The sequence below is a fragment of the Artibeus jamaicensis genome, unplaced genomic scaffold, assembly GCF_021234435.1.
Source record: "Artibeus jamaicensis isolate MK-2021 breed Jamaican fruit bat unplaced genomic scaffold, CSHL_Jam_final contig_525, whole genome shotgun sequence".
NCBI classification, from domain to species: Eukaryota; Metazoa; Chordata; class Mammalia; order Chiroptera; family Phyllostomidae; genus Artibeus; species Artibeus jamaicensis.
Genome location: NW_026521874.1, coordinates 5482536 through 5502174, shown reverse-complemented (window position 1 = coordinate 5502174; position 19639 = coordinate 5482536). Strand labels below are relative to the sequence as shown.

The following is a 19639-nucleotide window of genomic DNA, read 5'->3' as shown; positions in this document are numbered from 1 at the left end:
TTCCCTGCTAAGGGAGTGTCCTAGAAACTCATCGGTGTCAGTGTATGAGCTGGCATTGTTGTGAGAGGCTGTGTTCGGCTTCAGTGAATTTTTTTGAAGGTTCTTTCAGCACATCTGCCCGTTTCGTGAAGGGTGGTTTGTGAGCGCACCTGCCCACACTATGCCGAGTGTTCAGCAGTGTTTGACCAGAATGGTATGACTCCCAGGCTCCACCTCCCTGTTCACCAGATTTCACCCAGAGTGACTTTTTTTTTGTTTGCCTGAATGAAAAAAGTCCTCAAAAGAAACATATTGTCAGTGTAAAAGAGGTGAAACAAAAAATGGCAGAAGCACTAAAAGGCATCAAAACGACAAGTTCAAAAATTGTCTTGACCAGTGGGAAAAACATCTTGATGGGTTTATTGCATAGATGGAGAGTACTTTGAAAGTGACTGAAGTATAAACATGTAAGAATAAATACACAAATTTTTATAAATAAATTCCGGGTCTTTGGGGGGTCTCCCTTTGTATGTGCCCTAACTGGGGACCAAACCCACAGTCCCAGTGTGTCGGGACCACAGTCTCACCAGCTGAGCTTCCCGGTCAGGGCTGCTGTACATTCTTGACCACGGCACCGGGCACTGACGGTCTTCCCTGTTGACATGCGCAGGACCGACCCCGTCCGACCTTTCATCAGCGGCCACGTGGCAAACAGCATGGCCGCCGAGGTGATTGCCTTGCTGCACAGCTTATTAATGGCCCCTGAATCCAACGCTGCTCAGATCTGGACCACAACTGCAGAAAAGGTTGGTATGATGTTGTTGCTTAACTGAGGAAGCAAGAAGACGTTAGAGACATTAGACTTCTCTTTTTTTTCCCAGTTGATTTTTTTAGAGAGAGAAAGAGAAACATCAGTTTCTTGTTTCACTTGTTTATGCTTTGTGTATGTGGTCTGACTGGAGATCAAACTTTCAACTGTGGTATATCACGTCGATGCTCTAACCAACTTGAGCTACCTGGCCAGGGCCAAGTCAGCGTTCGTTGGTTTTTTTTTTTTAAGACTTTATTTGTTTATTTTTAGAGGCGGGGGAGGGGGGGAAAAGGGAGAAAAATGTCAACAAGTGAAAGAAACAGCAGTCAGTTGCCTCTCTCACATCCCCGACTGAGGACTTGGCCTATAACCCATATGCCCTGACTGGGAATTGAACCCATGACCTTTCGGTTCACAGGCCAGTGCTCAATCCACAGGTCAGGGCTGGAGTTCTTTTTGAATCATGCCTAGCAAGGGGCATTTTTAGTAAAGTAAGACTTCCAAGATTGGCTAGTTATTACCTGTTTCTCCCCTGAAATTTGCTTTGATTTACTAGTTTCAACTCGGTTCACATGCATCTCCTGTCACTCACAGCTCTAATCTTGCAGAAGACGAGACAGAATTCTCAGGGAAAGAATGGCAACTTATGACATGTTTCTCCTTCTCACTTGTGTTCCAGTGGCACCGACGTTAGGAAATCACACAGCCTTGGTTACTTGACTCATTAAAAATACTTACTAAGCCCTACGGAGGGCCCTGTGTGATTTACACTTCCTGAGTGCTTGTCAGTAATTCATTGTTACATGTAATCATCCAGCTCCTTGGAAGCTTGACATCTGTAACCAAGTCCCCTTTCCCATAGTCCTTCTTCTAGTGAACTCTGTATATCATGTTCCAAAGAGAATTAGGGGTCAAGAGGTAGGCAGTGTGCTGGGATGGTTTCCCATCAGGTCAGTTCTTGCTTTATTTTAGGGATTTTATAACACAGTTTTGATTCTCCTGTATCTTGAGGTGCTGTGTTTCCAGTTCTAATTTCCTAAGGCAAATACAGCAGGAATGTCAGTGGTCGTGCCTAATAGTTATTTCGTCCCTTCCGTATCCACAGTTCCTTCAGCACCTGGGACCTGGTCACTGTTGTGGACACTCATCACCCTTAGTATCGAAACAGTCAAAACTCTGACTCCTTCTACGTGGGCTGCTTCTTTTATTTAGGTTCTGTCTCGTGCGCTGATGTACATTCCACAATTGGGGAAATATGCAGAAAGCATTCTGGAAAATGGAAGCAGCAGTGGCAGAAAACTCGCCAAACTTCAGAGAATTGCCCGCCAGGCTGTTGCTGCACTGTGTGCCCTTGGAGGCTTCAAAGAAACGATCAAGATAGGGTCCGAGGTTCAGGTAACCAGCCACCGTTTCCCCACACATTGCTTTTCCCTATATCTACACACCCACTGGTTAATTGGCCATCTGTAAGACAAGTATTGTCCACCCAGTGGACAAAAATCCTTGGTCCTACAAGCTAAATCAGGAATCTGAGAAACTCATGCATTGTAATCTACACTGTGTTGCGACTATTTAAATATTTGAACAGTACTATATGTTATTAACTGTAATACTTGTGTCTTGTGGTATCATTAATATTGGCAGTATTTTAGAATTGAAAGTTTTAGATTAAATCATACTGTGACCACCTTGGCATAAGGTTGTAGCACCTATTATTAGCTCATGTTCAGGAATTAGTATCTGTGTTTTAGTAAACTGTTAGTGTGATGCCCATAATGACAGCTGTGAATTTACTGTACCCACTTGTCACACAGAGTTGCTTCTACTACCAAAGCCGGTAGGTGCTGATCTGTCTGTGTCTCTAGGTTTTAGGGAGAGGAATATCAGGAAGCATCGGAGTAGTGGCTTCTATCAATGAACAGGAAGGTATAGCGACAGTCAGATTCCCACCCATAGACTGTAGAAAGACTTCGCAAGCATCAGACACACTGACTATTCCATTGTCTAGACTTTGTGTTCCAAGATCAGAGGTAAGGTGATTTTTAAATGCATTGTAAAATGTCTCTGCAAATGGTAACTGTACTGTAATGAATAATATGCACAGTGCAAAAGCACAGATACTTGGTTATCTTAAATTTTAGTTGTGATGTATATTTATATATTGGTGATAATTATTTAATAGTCACATTTATGTGATAACTCTTATCTCATTGACAAAGTTCAAGTCTTTGGTTAGAAATATTTTATTGTTGTATTTGTAATTATTTTGGTCTAGTTTGTAATTTTCTATATGGTGTTTTATTTTTTTGACGATATTGTAACAATTAACTCCAGGTAATAACACCCTCATTTCTTATAAACTAACTACTTGAATTTAACTTTTTGCCATGCCCCTCCCCCCACCATCAGGCATTGCCTCTTCATAAACTGTCCATTACTGAGAAGGTAGTACAGGCAGTCCAGTCCATGTTGCTCCCTCAGGAGGGAAGTCTCTCTATTCACACCTCACTTCCTGCAACAGGAGATGGGTCAGCTCCTGTGATGGCAGTCGTTCGGCTCCTGGCTGAAATAAGGACAAGGTGAGCACCCTCCAAAGATGCCGTAATGTGCCCGGGTGGTGCAGGCTGCACAGGCAGGGGTCCTTGGTGGGCCCTGTCCTACAGGCTTGCGGGGGGTCCACAGCATGAAGTGCATGGTTACCTGAGTAACTGGAACCATTTTCTTGTGCCAGGTCACTACAGTTTTGTTCCATTTCCCAATTTCTGCAACTTTTGTTGCAGTCCCCTAATTTCTGCACTTTGAAATAGAGTTTAGCTGTTCTCCTATGAAATAAATAACCAAAATGTGATATATGGAATGCATACAGAAGGCTTCACTTACTCGCTTTGGTAAAAGAACTTTGTTCTTTGCCTTTTTTAAATGGTTCAGGCTACCTTACTATGTATCTGGTCCATCACTGCCCAAGTTGATAACGAGAGAGCAGGGAATGCTCACAGGTGTCGATGTTGGAAAGAAAAGCAGTCATTTCCTGCAAATACATTTATTTACCATTAAACAACAGAAAGTAGTGTCGCCTTTGATAATGAGACTTCTCAGAAAGCTTGCACACGTATTTTGAGTTGGGTAAGAATCAGAAAAGTACAGGTATTCCAAGCTCTTGGATTCCTCTTAGTCCCCGAATGCTGATCTTGCCCATGGAGGAAAAGCTTCTAAGAGATGGTGCCGACTTCTCCCCTGGCACTGTGCGTCTCCATTTAGTGGAGGTGAGAGAAGTTATATATGCATTTCCAAACCAGCCCAGCTCAGGATAAAAGTAAGAGGAAGGGGGAGTTTGAACCTTGTTGTAAATTAGGGGACAAAATTGATTGAAATGTTTTTCACAGTTGACTTTTTAGAGAATGAACATTGATGACTTTGAAATATTGTAAATCTTTTAACATTAAGAGCATGCCTGGTCATGGCCCAGCTTTTAGAAGACAGCTTATTTTGTGAAGAATTCATACAACAGTGCCCCGCAGCTGTTGAAGTGCTTAACCTAGTAGCCCAGGAGTGCAGTGCTGGTGAGTACCTGTTATGGAAAGGAGCGTGTCTTACTGAGTTTTGTGAGCGCATTGCAGTTGGGTAGTGGAGCGTGCATAGTTCTCGTACGCACTCGTACGCACTGGTACACACACCCCACCGAACAGCTGAGCTCTGTGGGCAGCACTTGCTACGGCTCATTTCCATCCAGGTTGAGAAATGGAAACGGAAAGCTTTCAGTACACACCAAGTGGAAATCAGCATTTTTCAGCTGAACTTTAGGACCATGTCAGAATGGTTTTTTTCCTCCGTTCATATCGATTCATTGCCTTTATTTGCCTATTAGTTAGAACTACCTGCGAATGGTCCTTAGGGCTGCAGGTGCTTTCTGACTGTTGTGATTGGCTACATATGAATTCGAAGTCAAGAGTGCACACTAACATCGACCTGCGTGTGCGTTTCTGAAAGCATGTGATCAGGGACACAAATAGGGAGACCAGTACATTGAACCCTCGTGCTTCCGTCGCTGGGTGTCCGCAGCTGTCACTCATGGTCCACCCCGGTTCCCTTGCACTGTTCCCTCCTGATCGTTTCTAAGCCAATTTTTAGACAGTATTTTATCCGTAAATATTTTAGCGTATGTCTCTAAAACACAAGTACTCTTTAAAAAAAAATAACCACTATGCCATGATCACATCTAAAAAATTAACAGTAATTCTTTAATATTATTAAATATCTCTTTAGTGTTCAGCTTTCTAATTCTCTCAATAAGTCACACTTGTTTTTACATTCATTGATGTAATCAGGATCCAAGTAAAGTTTATACACTGTAATTCATTACTATATCTTTTAAGTTTCTTTTAAAATATAGATTTCCCTCTGTGTCTCTTTTTTCCCCATAAATTTATTTGTTGAAAGGTTTCCCACAGTCTGGATTTTGTCGATTGTATCCCTATGGTGTCATTTAATATGTCCTTTTGTCTTCAAATTTCTTGTAAGTTGATAGTTGGCTGGATGTTTTCAAGTGAAAATTCATGCTTTGTCCCCAAGGATATAATTGGACTGTATGTGAAATTGTTCACAATTAGATTAGCATTCCTCCAGGGTTCTAGTACTAGCATTTTCATAAACTGTAAGAAAGAAATGAATCTTAAACTTTCTTACTAGTTCTAGTTTCTTTTTTACTCATTTTTATTCATTTTATTTACAATTCCTGATTTCATCTGCTTTTTGAGTAACTCTGATCTTGTTTCTGCCCTTAAATTGTTGTTCTTTTCCACATGGTAGTGATTTCTGTAGATTTGTTTTTGCTTTTTAATTCGTCTTCGTTCTGTATCTGTTTCGCTTCTCAAATCTCCTCCCTCTAATAAGCATAGCGAACCAGGGACTGTTGTTATAACTCAGAGAGGCCCAAAGAGTGAGAAGTAGAACAGAAGAAAAGGAGTTTGCTAGACTTCTTGGGTGAATTACTTGTGACTAAATTTTTCCTGTAATTTAGCGTGACACTTGTGATAGGTTCTTAGTTCTCTGCCTCTGCTTTTTGATATTCTTGGTTTAGGTTGCATATGAGACTTTTTTGAATGATCTTATCAAACATATAATGTGCTGGATTAATCACTTTTCTATAGGACTCTTTCTAAATATCCTCTTCTATACATTCTATGAAATAAAGAGGTCTTAACCTGTGAAGTTAACTTTGGTACATAGTGTGCAAGCTAGAAACCATAATAATTTCGAGCAGTGATCTCAAATGCTTTTAAGTAATAACCCGCCGAACCCTTTTCTCTACTAGAATAGAGCCCCGTGGTAACAGAGGGTTGGAAAGAAATGTGTGGGAAGCACTTATCACTTGCTACAAAAGAGATGACTATAAGTTTATATACATCAGTTTATATTCTAAAATAGTGTCCTATGTCATAAAGTATAAAGGTGCTGAGTCCTCAGTCACTTACCTATAAAAACAGTCCCTTCTCCGCCAGCATCTGGGTTACTTCGCAGCACAGCCGTGGATTCTGAGTCGACAGAGAGTTGTTAAGGCCATGCTTACAAGTGGTGTTCAGTGAAGAAGATTCAGGCTGGTGGGCAGAGGAGAAAGTTCTTTGATTTTTATTCGTGGTATGTTAATTTTTTATTTCATATATGAAAATGTTATAAAATTAGTAGGCAATGACATATCGAGTCTCGAAAATGAAAAAGTTCAATGAATTCCTTCTATTTTACTTCATCAGAAATAAATTAAGTGGCAGATTTAATTGTAATGTTAACTAACTCATCCAAATCGTACAGCTTCTCTGGTCCGAGGAAGAGTCTCTAATTCCCTTTGATCCAGGAAGATGGCTCTGCAGAGCTTTTTCCCATGAAGAAATACTCCTGAGAAATTAACCTGATCCCTTGGTTGAAATAGTGTAGAAAACAGATTTTGAAATTGAAGAAAAGGCTTATAGAAACCAAAAAAAGTTCTCAATTTTATTTTGTATGCTTACAGAAGCCAGAATCTCTCAGGTTCAGCTTTTTCCTCTTCCTTACTTCCTATATACACTCATTCCTCAAGCCAGAGGTTTTTCCTCAAACTTTGAAACTTCATTAAGAACTCTGGGAAGCGTGTTTAAAATGCTGTCCAAGCTCTACTACCCAAAAGTCACAACTATAAGTTGCGGAGGACTGGGGACAGCTGTGACACTCAGGTGTCACCTGAAGGAACAGTGCTGTGACTCCTACCCTGAGCCCCTTATATGTCCGCCTTCCCCGTGATGTCCTTCCCCGGGACCCGGCCCGGTAGCGGTTCCTCTTAGCAGGACCCCTGCTCCCAAACACACCAATGTTAAAACCATAGTCATGGCTGCCTCTGGAGCCAGCTCTCCTCTCTGACTTCCGTTTCAGGTGACCCTCAGACACTGAGTCGAGTATGATGCCTCCGTCCTGTCCTCACACACCAAACAGTAGCCATATCTGATTCTTGCTTTGAAATGCTCCTGCAATGTGTCCCTTTCCGCCCATGCCCACCACCAGCTCCTCAAGTCAGGTGCTTTTGAGTTTAGACAATGTGCATCACCCTCTGAACTTTTCCTCCCTACACCTTGTCTTTTCACATTGTCATCATCTACTTTCCTGGAGCCCCAGTTCGAGTAGTGGTTGTCAGGGGTGTGGAGCTGTCACCCAGGGGCTGGCTTTCCCAAGTGTGGTTACTACTGTGAAGTTGTCATGTCTGGGTCAGAATGAGCTTACAGCCGGTTGTGGCAGTTACTTGTTACTGTGACCAAAGCACAGTTTCTCGTGGCTTTCTCGGATGTCAAGTATAGGAGCTGTTTACTCTCACACTAGTCTGTCAGTTCTCTTCCGCCAAGTCTCCCTTGTGGAAGACGTGCTCAGCTCTGCCAGGTAGGCCCTGCTCCCTTGCTCCTCCCTCCGAAGTGCTGCTCCCTTCTGCTTGGTGTGATCCCCTGTCTGCACTGGACTGGCTCTGTGACACTTGTGACTGGTTGATTATAAGGACATTGTTGCAAATATTTCATTGTATCATCCAGTTTAAGGTCTCTCAGAATAATTTTTAAGTCATTTTAACCAAAACTATTACAAAGTGCTTATCAAAAATAGCTGGGCTCTTTGTTGAATAGTTTACAGTTGGCTCCACGGATCTTGCAGCTGAATAGTTTCCCTCTTTGATTTGTCCGTTGGGAAGCACAGGTCTGGGGTTGTGCCCTCCAGGAGGAAAGGGGGGCACCGGGCACACACCTCATGGCCGGCCCTCCACTTGGACTCTCCTGCGTCTTTGCCTCAATTTTCCTGTTGCCTTCTAATCCATGGCATTGGATTGTATTAGCTGTGGTATAAGTTCATGAATCTTTCTTGCTATCATCCAAAACAGCTCTGTACTTTACTTTTATTGGACTACATTTTATTCCTCGCGAGACATCTTTTTCTAAAATTGTGATATAATTCACATCACAGTTTACCATTTTAAAGTGTACAACTCAGTGTGTTTTCATATATTCACGGAAGTGTGCAACCATCACCACTATCTAATTCCAGCACATTTCCAGCCCCTCCCCTGACAAAAAAAGCTTTGTACCCAGTAGGCAGCCATTCCTCATTATAGTCCTTCTCCAAGTCCCATGGCAACCACCAATCTACCTTCTGTCTCCCTGAATTGGCCTGTTCTGGGCATTTCATATAAATGGAATCCTACAGGATGGGCCTTTTACGTCTGGTTTCTTTCACTTAGGATCATGCTTTCAAGGTTCACTTGTGCTGTAGCAGGAATCAGTGGTGGTTCCTTATTTTTCATGGCTGAACAATATTCCATTGTCTAGATAGACCATGTTTGGTTTATCCATTGACCCCCTTGTGAACACTTTTGTTCCTACTTTTTGGCTGTTTTTAATAATGTGCTATAAACATTCAGTGCAGGTTTGTATGTGGACATATGCCTTCAGTTCTGGTGGGTGTACATAGGAGTAGGATTGCTGGGTCTTACAGTAGTCCTGTGTTTAAGTTTTGGGAACTGCTTCCTTTGTTGAGTAACTATTTTCCAAAGTAGCTACACCATTTTACCATGGCTTCATTCCACCAGCAACGTATGAAGGTCCCAGTTACTCCATACCCTTGCCCACACTGGTATTGTCCATCTTTTTGATTATAGCTATCCTGGCAAGTACGAAGTGGTATCTCATTGTGGTTTTGATTTGCATCTTTCTAATGACTAGGGATGTTGAGCATCTTTGCATGTACTTATTGGCCATTTATATATCTTCTTTGGAGAATTATGCGTTCAAATCCCTTGCCCATTTTTAATTGGACTCTCTTTTTATTGTCGAGTTATAACAATTCTTTATATATTCTAGACATACTAGTCCCTGATCAGATATGACTTAATAATATTTTGTTCCATTCTATGGATTATCTTTTCACTTTCTCAAAAGGACACATCTGTGTCTCTTGAAACACAAAAGTTTTTCATTTTGATGAAGTCCAATTTATATAATCTTTCATTATTTGTGCTTTTGGTATCGTGTCTAAGAAACTATTGCCTAATCTAAAGTAATGAAGATTTACACCTGTATTTTCTTCTCAGAGTTTTATAGTTATACACTATAGGGGTTTTTTTAGGTCTTGGACCCATTTTCAATAAACTTTTGTGTGTCATATGAGGTATTCCAGAGATGTCTGACTCTCCTCTTCGAGATTATTCTCATAGTGCCAAGCCACCCGGAATACGATTTCTTTTCTGCTTATTGAGATCCTCTATTTTCTAAGGTCTAATTTAATGTTGTCTTCATTAAGCCTTCCTGGATCCTAGGATTAAGTCATTACTCACTCATTTGTACCTGTGTTTATGCCTCATATAATAACACAGGACAGCCTTGTACTCTGTTCTTCACTGTGTGTGCGTCCGCACATACCTGTTTTATCTCTGAGCCCAGACTGGGGGTATCAGCTCATATAGTTTGTACCCTCCCACACCTACGATGCCTTGCTCAATAGGCATTGGACTTTCTTAAATCCATTTAGATTATAAGAATAATAGCCTTTATTAGATGATAGCAATAGCTTTTATGTGAATGTTTGCTCTGTGCTAAGAACTTAAAAGCTGCCCTTCAGTTATTTTGTCTCATCTTCACAACCACCTCATGAGGCACAGCCTCCATCATTGCCCCCATCCTGGAAGCGAGATGGCAAATACTGGAAGGCAACTATGCTCACCACTATACCACCAACGCCTACTTGATGGCAAATACTGAGGAACGGAGCCAGATTCTGCATCCACGCAGCCGGGCTCCAGGGCCCATGCTCTTGACCACGTGGCTCTGCTGCTGAGCTCTGTGTAGTAGATAAAGATGTCTCAGCGTCTGTGCCCTTTTGTAAGAATTTGAATAATCTCTGCAAGCGTTGCTTTGACCCTACTGCAAAGGAGGCGGAACCCTGTTCTCACGCACTCGGTGTGTCCCCTGCAGGAGAGCGACTGGCAGTTGTGGAGGTTCAGTGTGAACGGCTGAGGATGCTCTACCGGGACTGTGCTCGGCCCCCGCCTCCACCGCTGCAGGCTGACCGCAGACAGGTGAGCCCTGTGCAGTCCCCACACCTCCTGCCCGATGCAGCACATGGCATTGACCAAAGCTGACTAGCACATTAATGGTGTTTAGAATGAGCGTCTGCAAAGCTGTTTGGAGGTATGGACTGCAGTGACAGGCAGAGGAGCAGAGCGCATTAATTTATAAACTTCTGTGTTATCAATAACAGGAAAAGAAAACTTTTGCAAAATTCTAGGTCTATAGTCTGTCACATAACAAAAAGAATGTGTAGAGAGAATGAGAGAATGATTACAAAGCAAAAGTGGTAAAATGTGAACAGTGGGCATGTCTGTGACTTGTGCCTACAGGGCAGCACTGTTCATAACAGCCAGAGTGGAAACAGCGTAAATGTCTATCAGCTAGTGAACGAGTGCATAAAATGTGATGTCTGCGATTCCGTTCATGTGAATGTCCAGACCAGACAAATCCATAGACACAAAAGCAAATCGATGGTTGCCGGGGGCTGAGGGGACAGAGGGATGGGGGTGACTGCTGATGGGCAAGGGTTTTTTAAGGAGGACAAAAATGGTCTAAAATCAAATCCTGGTGATGTTTGCACAGCTCCGAATGTCCTAAACACCATTTAACTGTGCACTTGAAATGGATAAATTATATTTTTAAAAAACTAGTGCAGCTAAGTAAGAGAATATAAAAATTGCATTGTTCTTGCAGTTTTCCTATAGGTTTGAAATCAATTCAAAATAAAAAGTTAAAAATATATTCACATGTAAAAGAAATGTCACCTGAAATCCTAACATCTCCGGTTACGTATAACTGTTTACTAAAATGGGTTTCTGTGGTCCACACTGTTCTGTGTCTAGCTTCCCCCTCCGTAAATGAGTACCTTTCCACGTCAACCAATCAAAACTAGTCCAGCATATACATGCGCCTCAGTTTAGTCACTCAGGCTTTTAGTATCGCAAATCCACGTAGTCTCCAGTTTTCACCCTAACAATGACCTGAATGTCTTGGAGCTAATCTTTGCATGCATCTTTCAGTTCTTTCTTCTTCAAAAAGATTTTATTTATTTTTAGAGAGAAGGTAAGGAAAGGGAGAAAGAGAGGGAGAGAAACATTGATTGGTTGTCTCCCACACACACCCCAACCTGGGACCTGGCCTGCAACCCAGGCACATGCGATGACCAGAAATCGAACTGGCGACCTTTAGCTTTGCAGGACAATGGCCAACCAACTGAGCCACACTAATCAGGGCTTTCAGTTCTTCTCTTAGGATAAAAGTGAAATGAAGGAATTTTTTAAAATACACTTTTAACTGATAGAGAAGCTTGAAATTTTATGATTAGATTTGTTAAAAACTATGAAAGTGAAAAAATAAGGCAATTAACCTAACAAAGAAGAAAGGGAGTATAACCATATTATGTTACTCCATTTTTTGCTTTGAGCTGGATATTAAGTCATAGTAATATAAAATCTGATTCCTGATTGAGCTACAATGTGTCTGTCCTGTAACTGCTCTGGGAATGTGAGGGTGTGTGTGTACGTGTGTAAGGAGAAGTAGGTAGGTGGGAGTTAAAACCTCTTCGTCGAGACCTTGCAGGCGGGAAGGGGCTGGAAAGAAATATTCCAAGTCATGAAAGACAAGGACCTACATCCAAGATTGCTCTATCCAGCAAAGTTTTCATTTAGAATGGAAGGGCAGATAAAGTTCTTCTCAGATAAGATCAAATTCAAGAAGTTCATCATCACCAAGCCCTTATTATATGAAATGTTAAAGGGACTTATCTAAGAAAAAGAAGATTAAAAAGATGAACAGTGAAAGGACAGCAAACTCATAGTTATTAAGAACCACACCTAAAACAAAAGCAAACTAAGAGGACAGCTAGATCAGGAGCAGAACCATAGAAATGAAGATCACATGGAGGGTTAGCAACAGGGGAGTGGGAGAAGGAGAAGGGGGGAGAAGGTACAGAAAATAAGTAGCATAGATGCTAGGTAGAAAATAGATAGTGGGGAGGGCAAGAATAGTGTGGGAAATATAGAATCTAAAGAACTTGAGACACATGGTCATAAACTAAAGAGGGGGAATGGTGGGGGAGGGGTGTGCAGGGTGGAGGGGAATGAAGGGGGGAAATAGAACAACTGTAATGGCATAATTAATAAAATATATATTTTTTAAATTTCTTAATAAAAATAAATTCAGCCCATTAAACCAAAAAAATAAAAAATAATAAAACCTCTTTGTCATAATATAGGATAAATGATGTGTTAACAAGATACTAAAGATAGCTTTATAAGCATAGAAGGAGAAGTATAGAGATTAAGTGTCAGAATTAACAGTAAGAGTTGGGAGGGGTTGTTTCTAGAGAGCAGCGCTGGGCGTAGGGAAGGAGACTGCCTTTTTTAAATCAAGAAAAGTTTCCTTTGGGAAAAAAAAGATATGCTATTATATAAAAATTATTTTTCTTCTTTGAAAGAGTGAAAAGGTATTTGTGTTTGCAATTGTATTGAATGAGCGTTTTCCCCCAATGCAGCCCAAAGAGATAACTTGGAGCCCTTCCAGGGTGTTCCCGCCTGTCCGAGCCTGCATGTTCTCCTCCCACCTCACTTCCGTCACCTTCCTGGCTGACCCCAGCGCCGGGGGCGGTCTGCCCCGGGGCACCTTCATCTATGCCACCTCACCTCTCCCCGTTCAGGTGAGAAGTCACTTAACACGCTGCCTTTCGCCTGTTTCCTTCAAATTTGAAAGAAAAAGCAAGTTCAAGCACCCGGGTTGAGCCCTCTGATTGTCTGCCCACTCCTGGTGTTTCTTCAGGCCCCATCTTTTTACTGGGAAATTGAAATTGTTTCCTATGGAGATACTGATGACGACACTGGACCAATAGTTTCCTTTGGCTTTGCTACCGAAGCAGAAAAACGAGATGGGGCTTGGACTAATCCAGTGGGCACTTGTCTTTTCCATAAGTAAGTGGCTACCATTGCTGTTACTTAAAAAAAAAAAAAAGTGGGTTGGGTGCTTTAATACCAAAGTAGTACCATTATAATCGCCACCTTCCAAAATGTAAAATACTAGTTGGAAATATGGTCATGTTCAGGAAAAGAGAACAGCTCCGAGGGTTTCTCTTCTAATTACTCTCATGCTGCTGAACCCTCCCCACCTGCTCGCTCGCCTGCCTCCACGCCAGCGGGTGGCGTTGTCGCTGACGCCCCGTGTTCTTTCTGCAGCAATGGCCGGGCCGTGCACTACAATGGCTCCAGTTTACTGCAGTGGAAGAGCGTGCGCTTAGATGTGACTCTCTCTCCTGGTGAGTGCCGCGGGAGGTTGTTCTTCAACCTCTGTGTTTGTTGTTCCCAGGTTTTGGTCTAAGTAGGTGAAAAGTTTAAAAATTAAATAAACTTAGCAACTGGAAACAAGCAGTGTGTCTTTTTTTAAAGATTTTATTTATTTCTTTTTAGAGAGGGGGAGGGGAGGGAGAAAGAAAGAGAGAAAAGCTTCCATGTGAGCGAGGAACCAGTTGGCTGCCTCTCATTCATGCCCCAGCTGGGGACCGAACCTTGCAACCCAAACATGTGTCCTGACTGGGGATTGAACCAACAAACTTGAGCTTTGTGAGATGATGTCCAACCATCTGAGCCACACCCGTCAGGGCCAGCAATTTGTGTTTTAGTGAAAACCAAACTCTTGTCATTGCTGTTCCCTGGTTTAATCTGAACCTGTCATTGTATGAGGGCATTATCATTTAGAGACTCTGTTTGGTGCCTTAGGAGTCATATTTACTTTCTTTCCTCCACCATGAGAAAATTCTGAGATTTTGCTTCTTTCTGAAGTTTGGTCTTTCATCAGCTTGGTATTGAGAAGCAGATAAATAGATTCAAATACGGGGACCTGCATCCCTAGCCGCGAGGCACTTGTGAAATGAATGCAGTAACATGAAATGTGGTCACATGCCGCAGATGTTGCTTTTAACGGCCGGAACGTCTGGTCCAGCTTCAACAAACGCTCTGCCCGGATGTTCCACTCAGGTAGATAATCAGTTCAGGAAAAAATGGTCTTTTCCCCACTCCTGCTTTTTGGCCTCTTGTAAGTAACTTGATCTGTGTATAGATGAATTTGGATCAGTCCTACCTGCTCCAGCAGAGGCAAAATATAGGCATTCTCCTTCTAACGTTAGCAGCAGGCAAACGTGTTGGCTACTTGTTTTCAGACAGGACATCTTAGCATCATCTCTGATGACACTGAAATTGATACACGTGGTAGATGATCTGGATGCTTAGGGAATACCAAGTCACTCTGTCCAGTAGACACCCTCGGGAAGCTGTCTGGGCGTTATTTTGCCATCCCTGATCCTCGAGGGAATTGCTTGTTAAATAGCACTTTTCAGAGAGGGGTGCTGTTTTCACTTATGATTAAGTTATAAGTTATGACTGGGGAGTCATTTACTGGCAGTTATTTCTCTCTTCCTTTATGGAGCAGAACTGTGACATCACAGCCAAGTACATACTGACGTGCTTTAAGCACAAAGAGAGGTGGGGAGGACAAGGGAACCACAGTCAGAGTTTTTCGTTGTTTGTTACCGTCATTTGTTTTGTCCGATCGCATTTTGGCTTTTGAAAGTATTTTGGACTGGACCACAGGCACACATGCTACCCTCTCCTTGGAGAACGTTTTGTGTGGGAATCGGGTACTCAGGTGATTTTTACAACATAATCTCACCTCTGTGCCGATGCTCCCAGGGCCCATTCATTCGCGGATGCTCACCGAGCAACCCCCTTGTGCTGAGCACTCCCCTCCCCTCAGGGGTCCCACGGTGAGCCATGGCCATCCCCCGCCACGGGGCAGCCAGTGCCCGCATGGCATCTAAGACGTAGCAGACCCTGTGATGAAAAGCAGAATCATGGGACTTCAAGCACTTACTGGAGAGTTTACAACAACAGATTAACTATAAAGCTACATGTGCTAGCAGTTTCTCCAGAACAGCCCACGTCAGAGTGCTGATGTCAGGGACACGCTCCTCTTGGGTCCCCAAGCCCAGTCCCGGTGTCCAGTCGCCTCATGAGGAAGCAGCAGGGCTTCTGTTGTCTTAGCTTCCTATAAAAGCACCTTAATCCATATAAGTGGGGGCCTGTGTGCTGTAATGATATCCCTTCAGGTTATGTTGTGGGCTGAGACTTAACTTACATTTTTAAGAACATTCCTGAGCCTTGTACAGGTTTGTCGGGAAAATACTCCTTTTTACCTTATGCCATTAATAATCTTACATGTGTCAAAAGAAAAAAAACGTATATTTCTCCATTTAAAAATCATACCCAGCCCTCACTGGTACGGCTCAGTGGATTGAGCGCTAGCCTGCAAACCGAAAGATCACCAGTTCAATTCCCAGTCAGGGCACAGGCCTGGGTTGCAGGCCAGGTCCCCAGTTTCAGGTGTGCAAGAGTCCACCGATCCGTGTCTTCCTTTCTTTCTCCTTCCCCTCCCCTCTCTCTAAAAGTAAATAAATAAAAACCTTAAAAATACATCATACCCAGTGTTTTCCTTTTTTGTCTTGGGCTGCCAGGGGAAAAAGGCTAAATTTAATGTTTAATTATGGTAACTAACTTAACTCAGACACTAGGCATTTTTCTTTTTCTAGACATTTTCTTTTTAAAATTGTTTAGTTCTAGTGTTACTTTATGTTTATTTAAATACAGTACATTATCTCGTGTCTTTTTCCGAGGTATTCAATGACACAAATAAATAAAAACAAAGATAGTCAGTGATAATGTGGCCTCATCACACTAGTTGCAGTTTGGAAGTTTATTTAATAGGAAAAGGGGAAAATTGTGCATTTCCTTCCTGTTTTCTGCTGTAGGTGACGTGGCAGGAATAGGCTGGGAGAGAACCGAGGGGACTCCACCTCCTCCGGGGCAGCCAGCCAAGGGCCGGGTGTACTTCACATACTGCGGCCAGCGCCTCGCGCCGTATCTCGAGGACGTCTCTGGTGGGATGTGGCCTGTGGTTCACATTCAGAAAAAGGCAGGTTTTCTTACTGGGTTGGAAAACAAATTCTCCTTAGTCATTTGGGTGATGTTCAGCCACATTGGAAGGGGGGAAATTTGTTGATACTTTACAAAGCCCACTGATTCACATGTAGTCTCATCCAGAAACTCCCTCACAGGCCTGTCCAGGTGTAATGTCTAATCTGGCACCCCATGCCAGCCAGACAAGCTGGCACATAAAACCATTGCAGCGTGTTGGGGAATCACAGACTTCATGAAAGCAAGTACCAAGCACATCTGATCATGTCCTCCTTACCCTGAGGAAGTGATATTTGAGCCAGGTCTGGAATATTTACTGGTCTTAACTAGGCCAGATTGGAGGAAAGTATGTTCCAGGCGAAGGGAACAGCATGTGCAGTGGCTTCAAGTAGAAAGGAACAGTGTCGGAAACACAAAAGGTCATTGAGTAGCAAAGAGCAAGAGAGTGCGAGGTGAGGGTGGGCAGGGCTGGCTTGCTCCGCGCCCTGAGTGCTGGTGTGCACAGTTACATCTGTCCCTCAGCCTGGTGGCCGTGCCGTCCCATAGCTGGGGCCATTGTTATGTTTCAGCATTTAGTGAAGGTCACCTCAGGGTGTTAAAATAAATAAGCCTGAGTCCTTTCAAATCCTTTATTTGTTCTCCTTTCCAGAACACCAAGACTCGAGCTAACTTTGGCTCCCGCCCGTTCGCTTATGCTGAAGGGCAGGCCCACCGCAATGCCGCCGACCTGTGCACTGACCTGGCAGAGGAGATCAGCGCTAACTTTGAGGCCCTGCCCTTCGCCATGGCATCTGACAGTGACAACGATGCAGGCACCAGTATTGCATCAGACCCGGGCACGCACGGGCCCCCCTGCCGGATCGCGGCCGTGGCCACTGCTCAGCAACGTAAGCTGCCTCCTCCCAGGCCCCCACTGCATCCTGGGAATGCGAGTGCTGTTAGTTTCAGAAGCCCATTTAACTCGGGCTCACTCAGGTGCTCGGGGGGAGCGGGATAACTGGCCCGAGGAAAGGAAGCGGGGAGCAGAAGGAAGTGTGGCGACTGGAAGGCACAGCCCCCACGCACAGGAGGCCTGCCACCGCCCAGGGCCACGTGGGGCGTGGCTGCCTGAAAGGTGGTCTGTTTTTCGTCAGAGATAAAAATCCAGGCATTTTACATAAAATCTCCTCATTTTAAAGTGTTAATCTCTCCTTTGAGTTGTTTTAAAACTGAGGTCATAAATGAATAATAAAATGCTAATTGTGGAATCTAGGTGGTAGGTATATAGGTGTGCACTATAAAGGCTTCTGATATTCAAAAAATTTCATAATCAAAATGAATAAAACTGAGTTTTCCAAACTAAAGATGTCTGCAAGCCATATTGGGACCTTGGGATACTGGTTTGCTAACTGTCTTAAGTATCTGTTTAATTCTTATGATGAAGAACTTTCCAGATTGTTCTCTAAGTTTAATTATAGCCATAAAACCTATAGTAGGATTCAGGGTAATTATAAATAATTAGTTATTCCTTGCCTCTGCACTTGAAAATTCTTTCAAGTGTTAGGAGTCTCTGTCATGTAAATGAAGAGAATCAGTTTTGTCCGAGGTGAGAAGTTCATGATGTCTCCCGCCTGCTCTTGGGTGGAACTCACTGTCATTGTGCTTTGTTACAGAGTACGACAGTGACACTTCCTGTCACTACAAAGTGGAGCTCAGCTATGAGAATTTCATCACCTCTGGCCCAGACCCCCACCCGCCTCCCATTGCAGACGATGAAAGTGATGACGATGATGATGATGACATCCCACAGGTAAGAGACCTACAGCATCCACTTAGCTCCCTGGTGCCCAGGATGAGCCACGAGGAATGATTTTGATCTGAGTGTGCAAGGCTGAATTGGGTCACTTTCAATGATGACACTGGGTTTTGACAGTGACTCTGGAGTGTTTGTTTTTCTAAGCTACACATCAGTAGCAGTATCTTTGGACCCTTTTGCCAATACAGTCCAGATGTTGGAGAAATGAAGTACTTTGGTAGTGATTCAGCAGTACAGTTGGCTGTAGAGGGAAGGAAGAGACCGCCCCAGTCTAGCGTTGCCTCCCCGGCAGCCGAGGTGTATGGAGTGTGGTCCACACGGTGTGTCCGTGTCACTGGTGTGTGAGGGGTGAGGCCCTCAGGGGCCCGAGCTGGTAGTCAGGGCAGGACTGGTGCCTGCGCTGGGCGTTCTCTCTCTGATCGTGAGTTTGCCTTCTTCTAGGAGGACCACTACGCCCTGCTGGTGAAAGCGTGGGAGACCAAGGTTTTTCCTACTATCCGGAGACGCTTCCGCAATGAGGCAGAGCGGAAATCGGGCCTGGACCAGATAAAGGGCGCTCTACAACTAGGTCTGGTGCCTTGTGTTTTCCTAAGGAGCTCACTTCATGGTTTGAACAGATGTGTTTAGGGGACACTCAGTATGTAACTCAGGACAGAGGGGTTCATCTAAACTTGGCCTGGACCTCACAGTGTCTTCTCCCTGTGCCTTTACTGAACTCTGTGGTCTTGGCCTTCACTGCCAGGTTTTTCTCTCCTTGTCAATTTAACTCGATGTTTTTGGTTGCTGGGCTACTAAAGTGAATCTGTCATGTCTATACGAGGCAGCGGGTGTCCTGGTGGTTACTAACTTGGGCTCTGAAGTGGCAGCAGTGCTGTTTACAGGTGTGTGACCTTGGGAAGGTTATGTAACCTTTCTGGACTCTCCTTACCTTTAACATGGAGTCAGTAATAGTAACCACCTCACATGTACATGAAAAAGAAATAAGGTAATGCAGATAAAGCTCCTAAAAACAGTGCCTGGCACCCAGTAGGTATTCTATTAATACAGTTCTAAATGTCACAGTGATTAACAACGGTGAGATCTTTTTCTCCCACTGGCTAGTTTCTCTAGAAGAGAATGATGCAGAGTTTGACCGCAGACCGTGGATCGTTATTGATTCTTCAGTGCAGGTGGCTGATTTCTGTGCTAAGGCTTTTCCTCACTTTGTGAAACACATGCCTTTTCAGACTCAGAAAGGCCTTTTCCCAGCGGCACAGCTGCCCTTCCAGTGGAGCGTTGGTTTGGTTTTCTGTCATCGTGGCGGCCATCAGAGATGGTGCAAAAAGTTTAGCTGTCCCCGTGTTAGCAGCCTTTCTCCTCTTTTAACTTCTGTCCTAAGACTAGGACCAAATAAAAAGAAAAGCCACCAAGAGACTTATTTGCCTTGGCCAACTTCTATGCTGAGTCCCTGATTTCCAGGATAGGTGAGCAGTTCCTTTTTCTCATTGGTGCCAGG

General features: G+C 43.5%; 1 protein-coding gene across 7 annotated transcripts in view; it reads left to right on the top strand.

Annotated features, from left to right (window-relative positions):
• Positions 1–19639, top strand: part of HECTD4 (HECT domain E3 ubiquitin protein ligase 4) — a 170842-nt gene that overhangs the window by 114482 nt on the left and 36721 nt on the right. For all 7 annotated transcript variants that reach the window (XM_053669735.1, XM_053669734.1, XM_037133514.2 and 4 more), the window contains exons 40-52: positions 650–785; positions 2003–2185; positions 2656–2820; positions 3200–3369; positions 4235–4350; positions 10261–10364; positions 12869–13030; positions 13150–13298; positions 13560–13639; positions 16184–16347; positions 16999–17236; positions 18002–18138; positions 18586–18712. In XM_053669735.1, the coding sequence (XP_053525710.1) occupies positions 650–785; positions 2003–2185; positions 2656–2820; positions 3200–3369; positions 4235–4350; positions 10261–10364; positions 12869–13030; positions 13150–13298; positions 13560–13639; positions 16184–16347; positions 16999–17236; positions 18002–18138; positions 18586–18712 (1931 nt within the window). The remainder of the gene's footprint in view (positions 1–649; positions 786–2002; positions 2186–2655; positions 2821–3199; positions 3370–4234; positions 4351–10260; positions 10365–12868; positions 13031–13149; positions 13299–13559; positions 13640–16183; positions 16348–16998; positions 17237–18001; positions 18139–18585; positions 18713–19639) is intronic.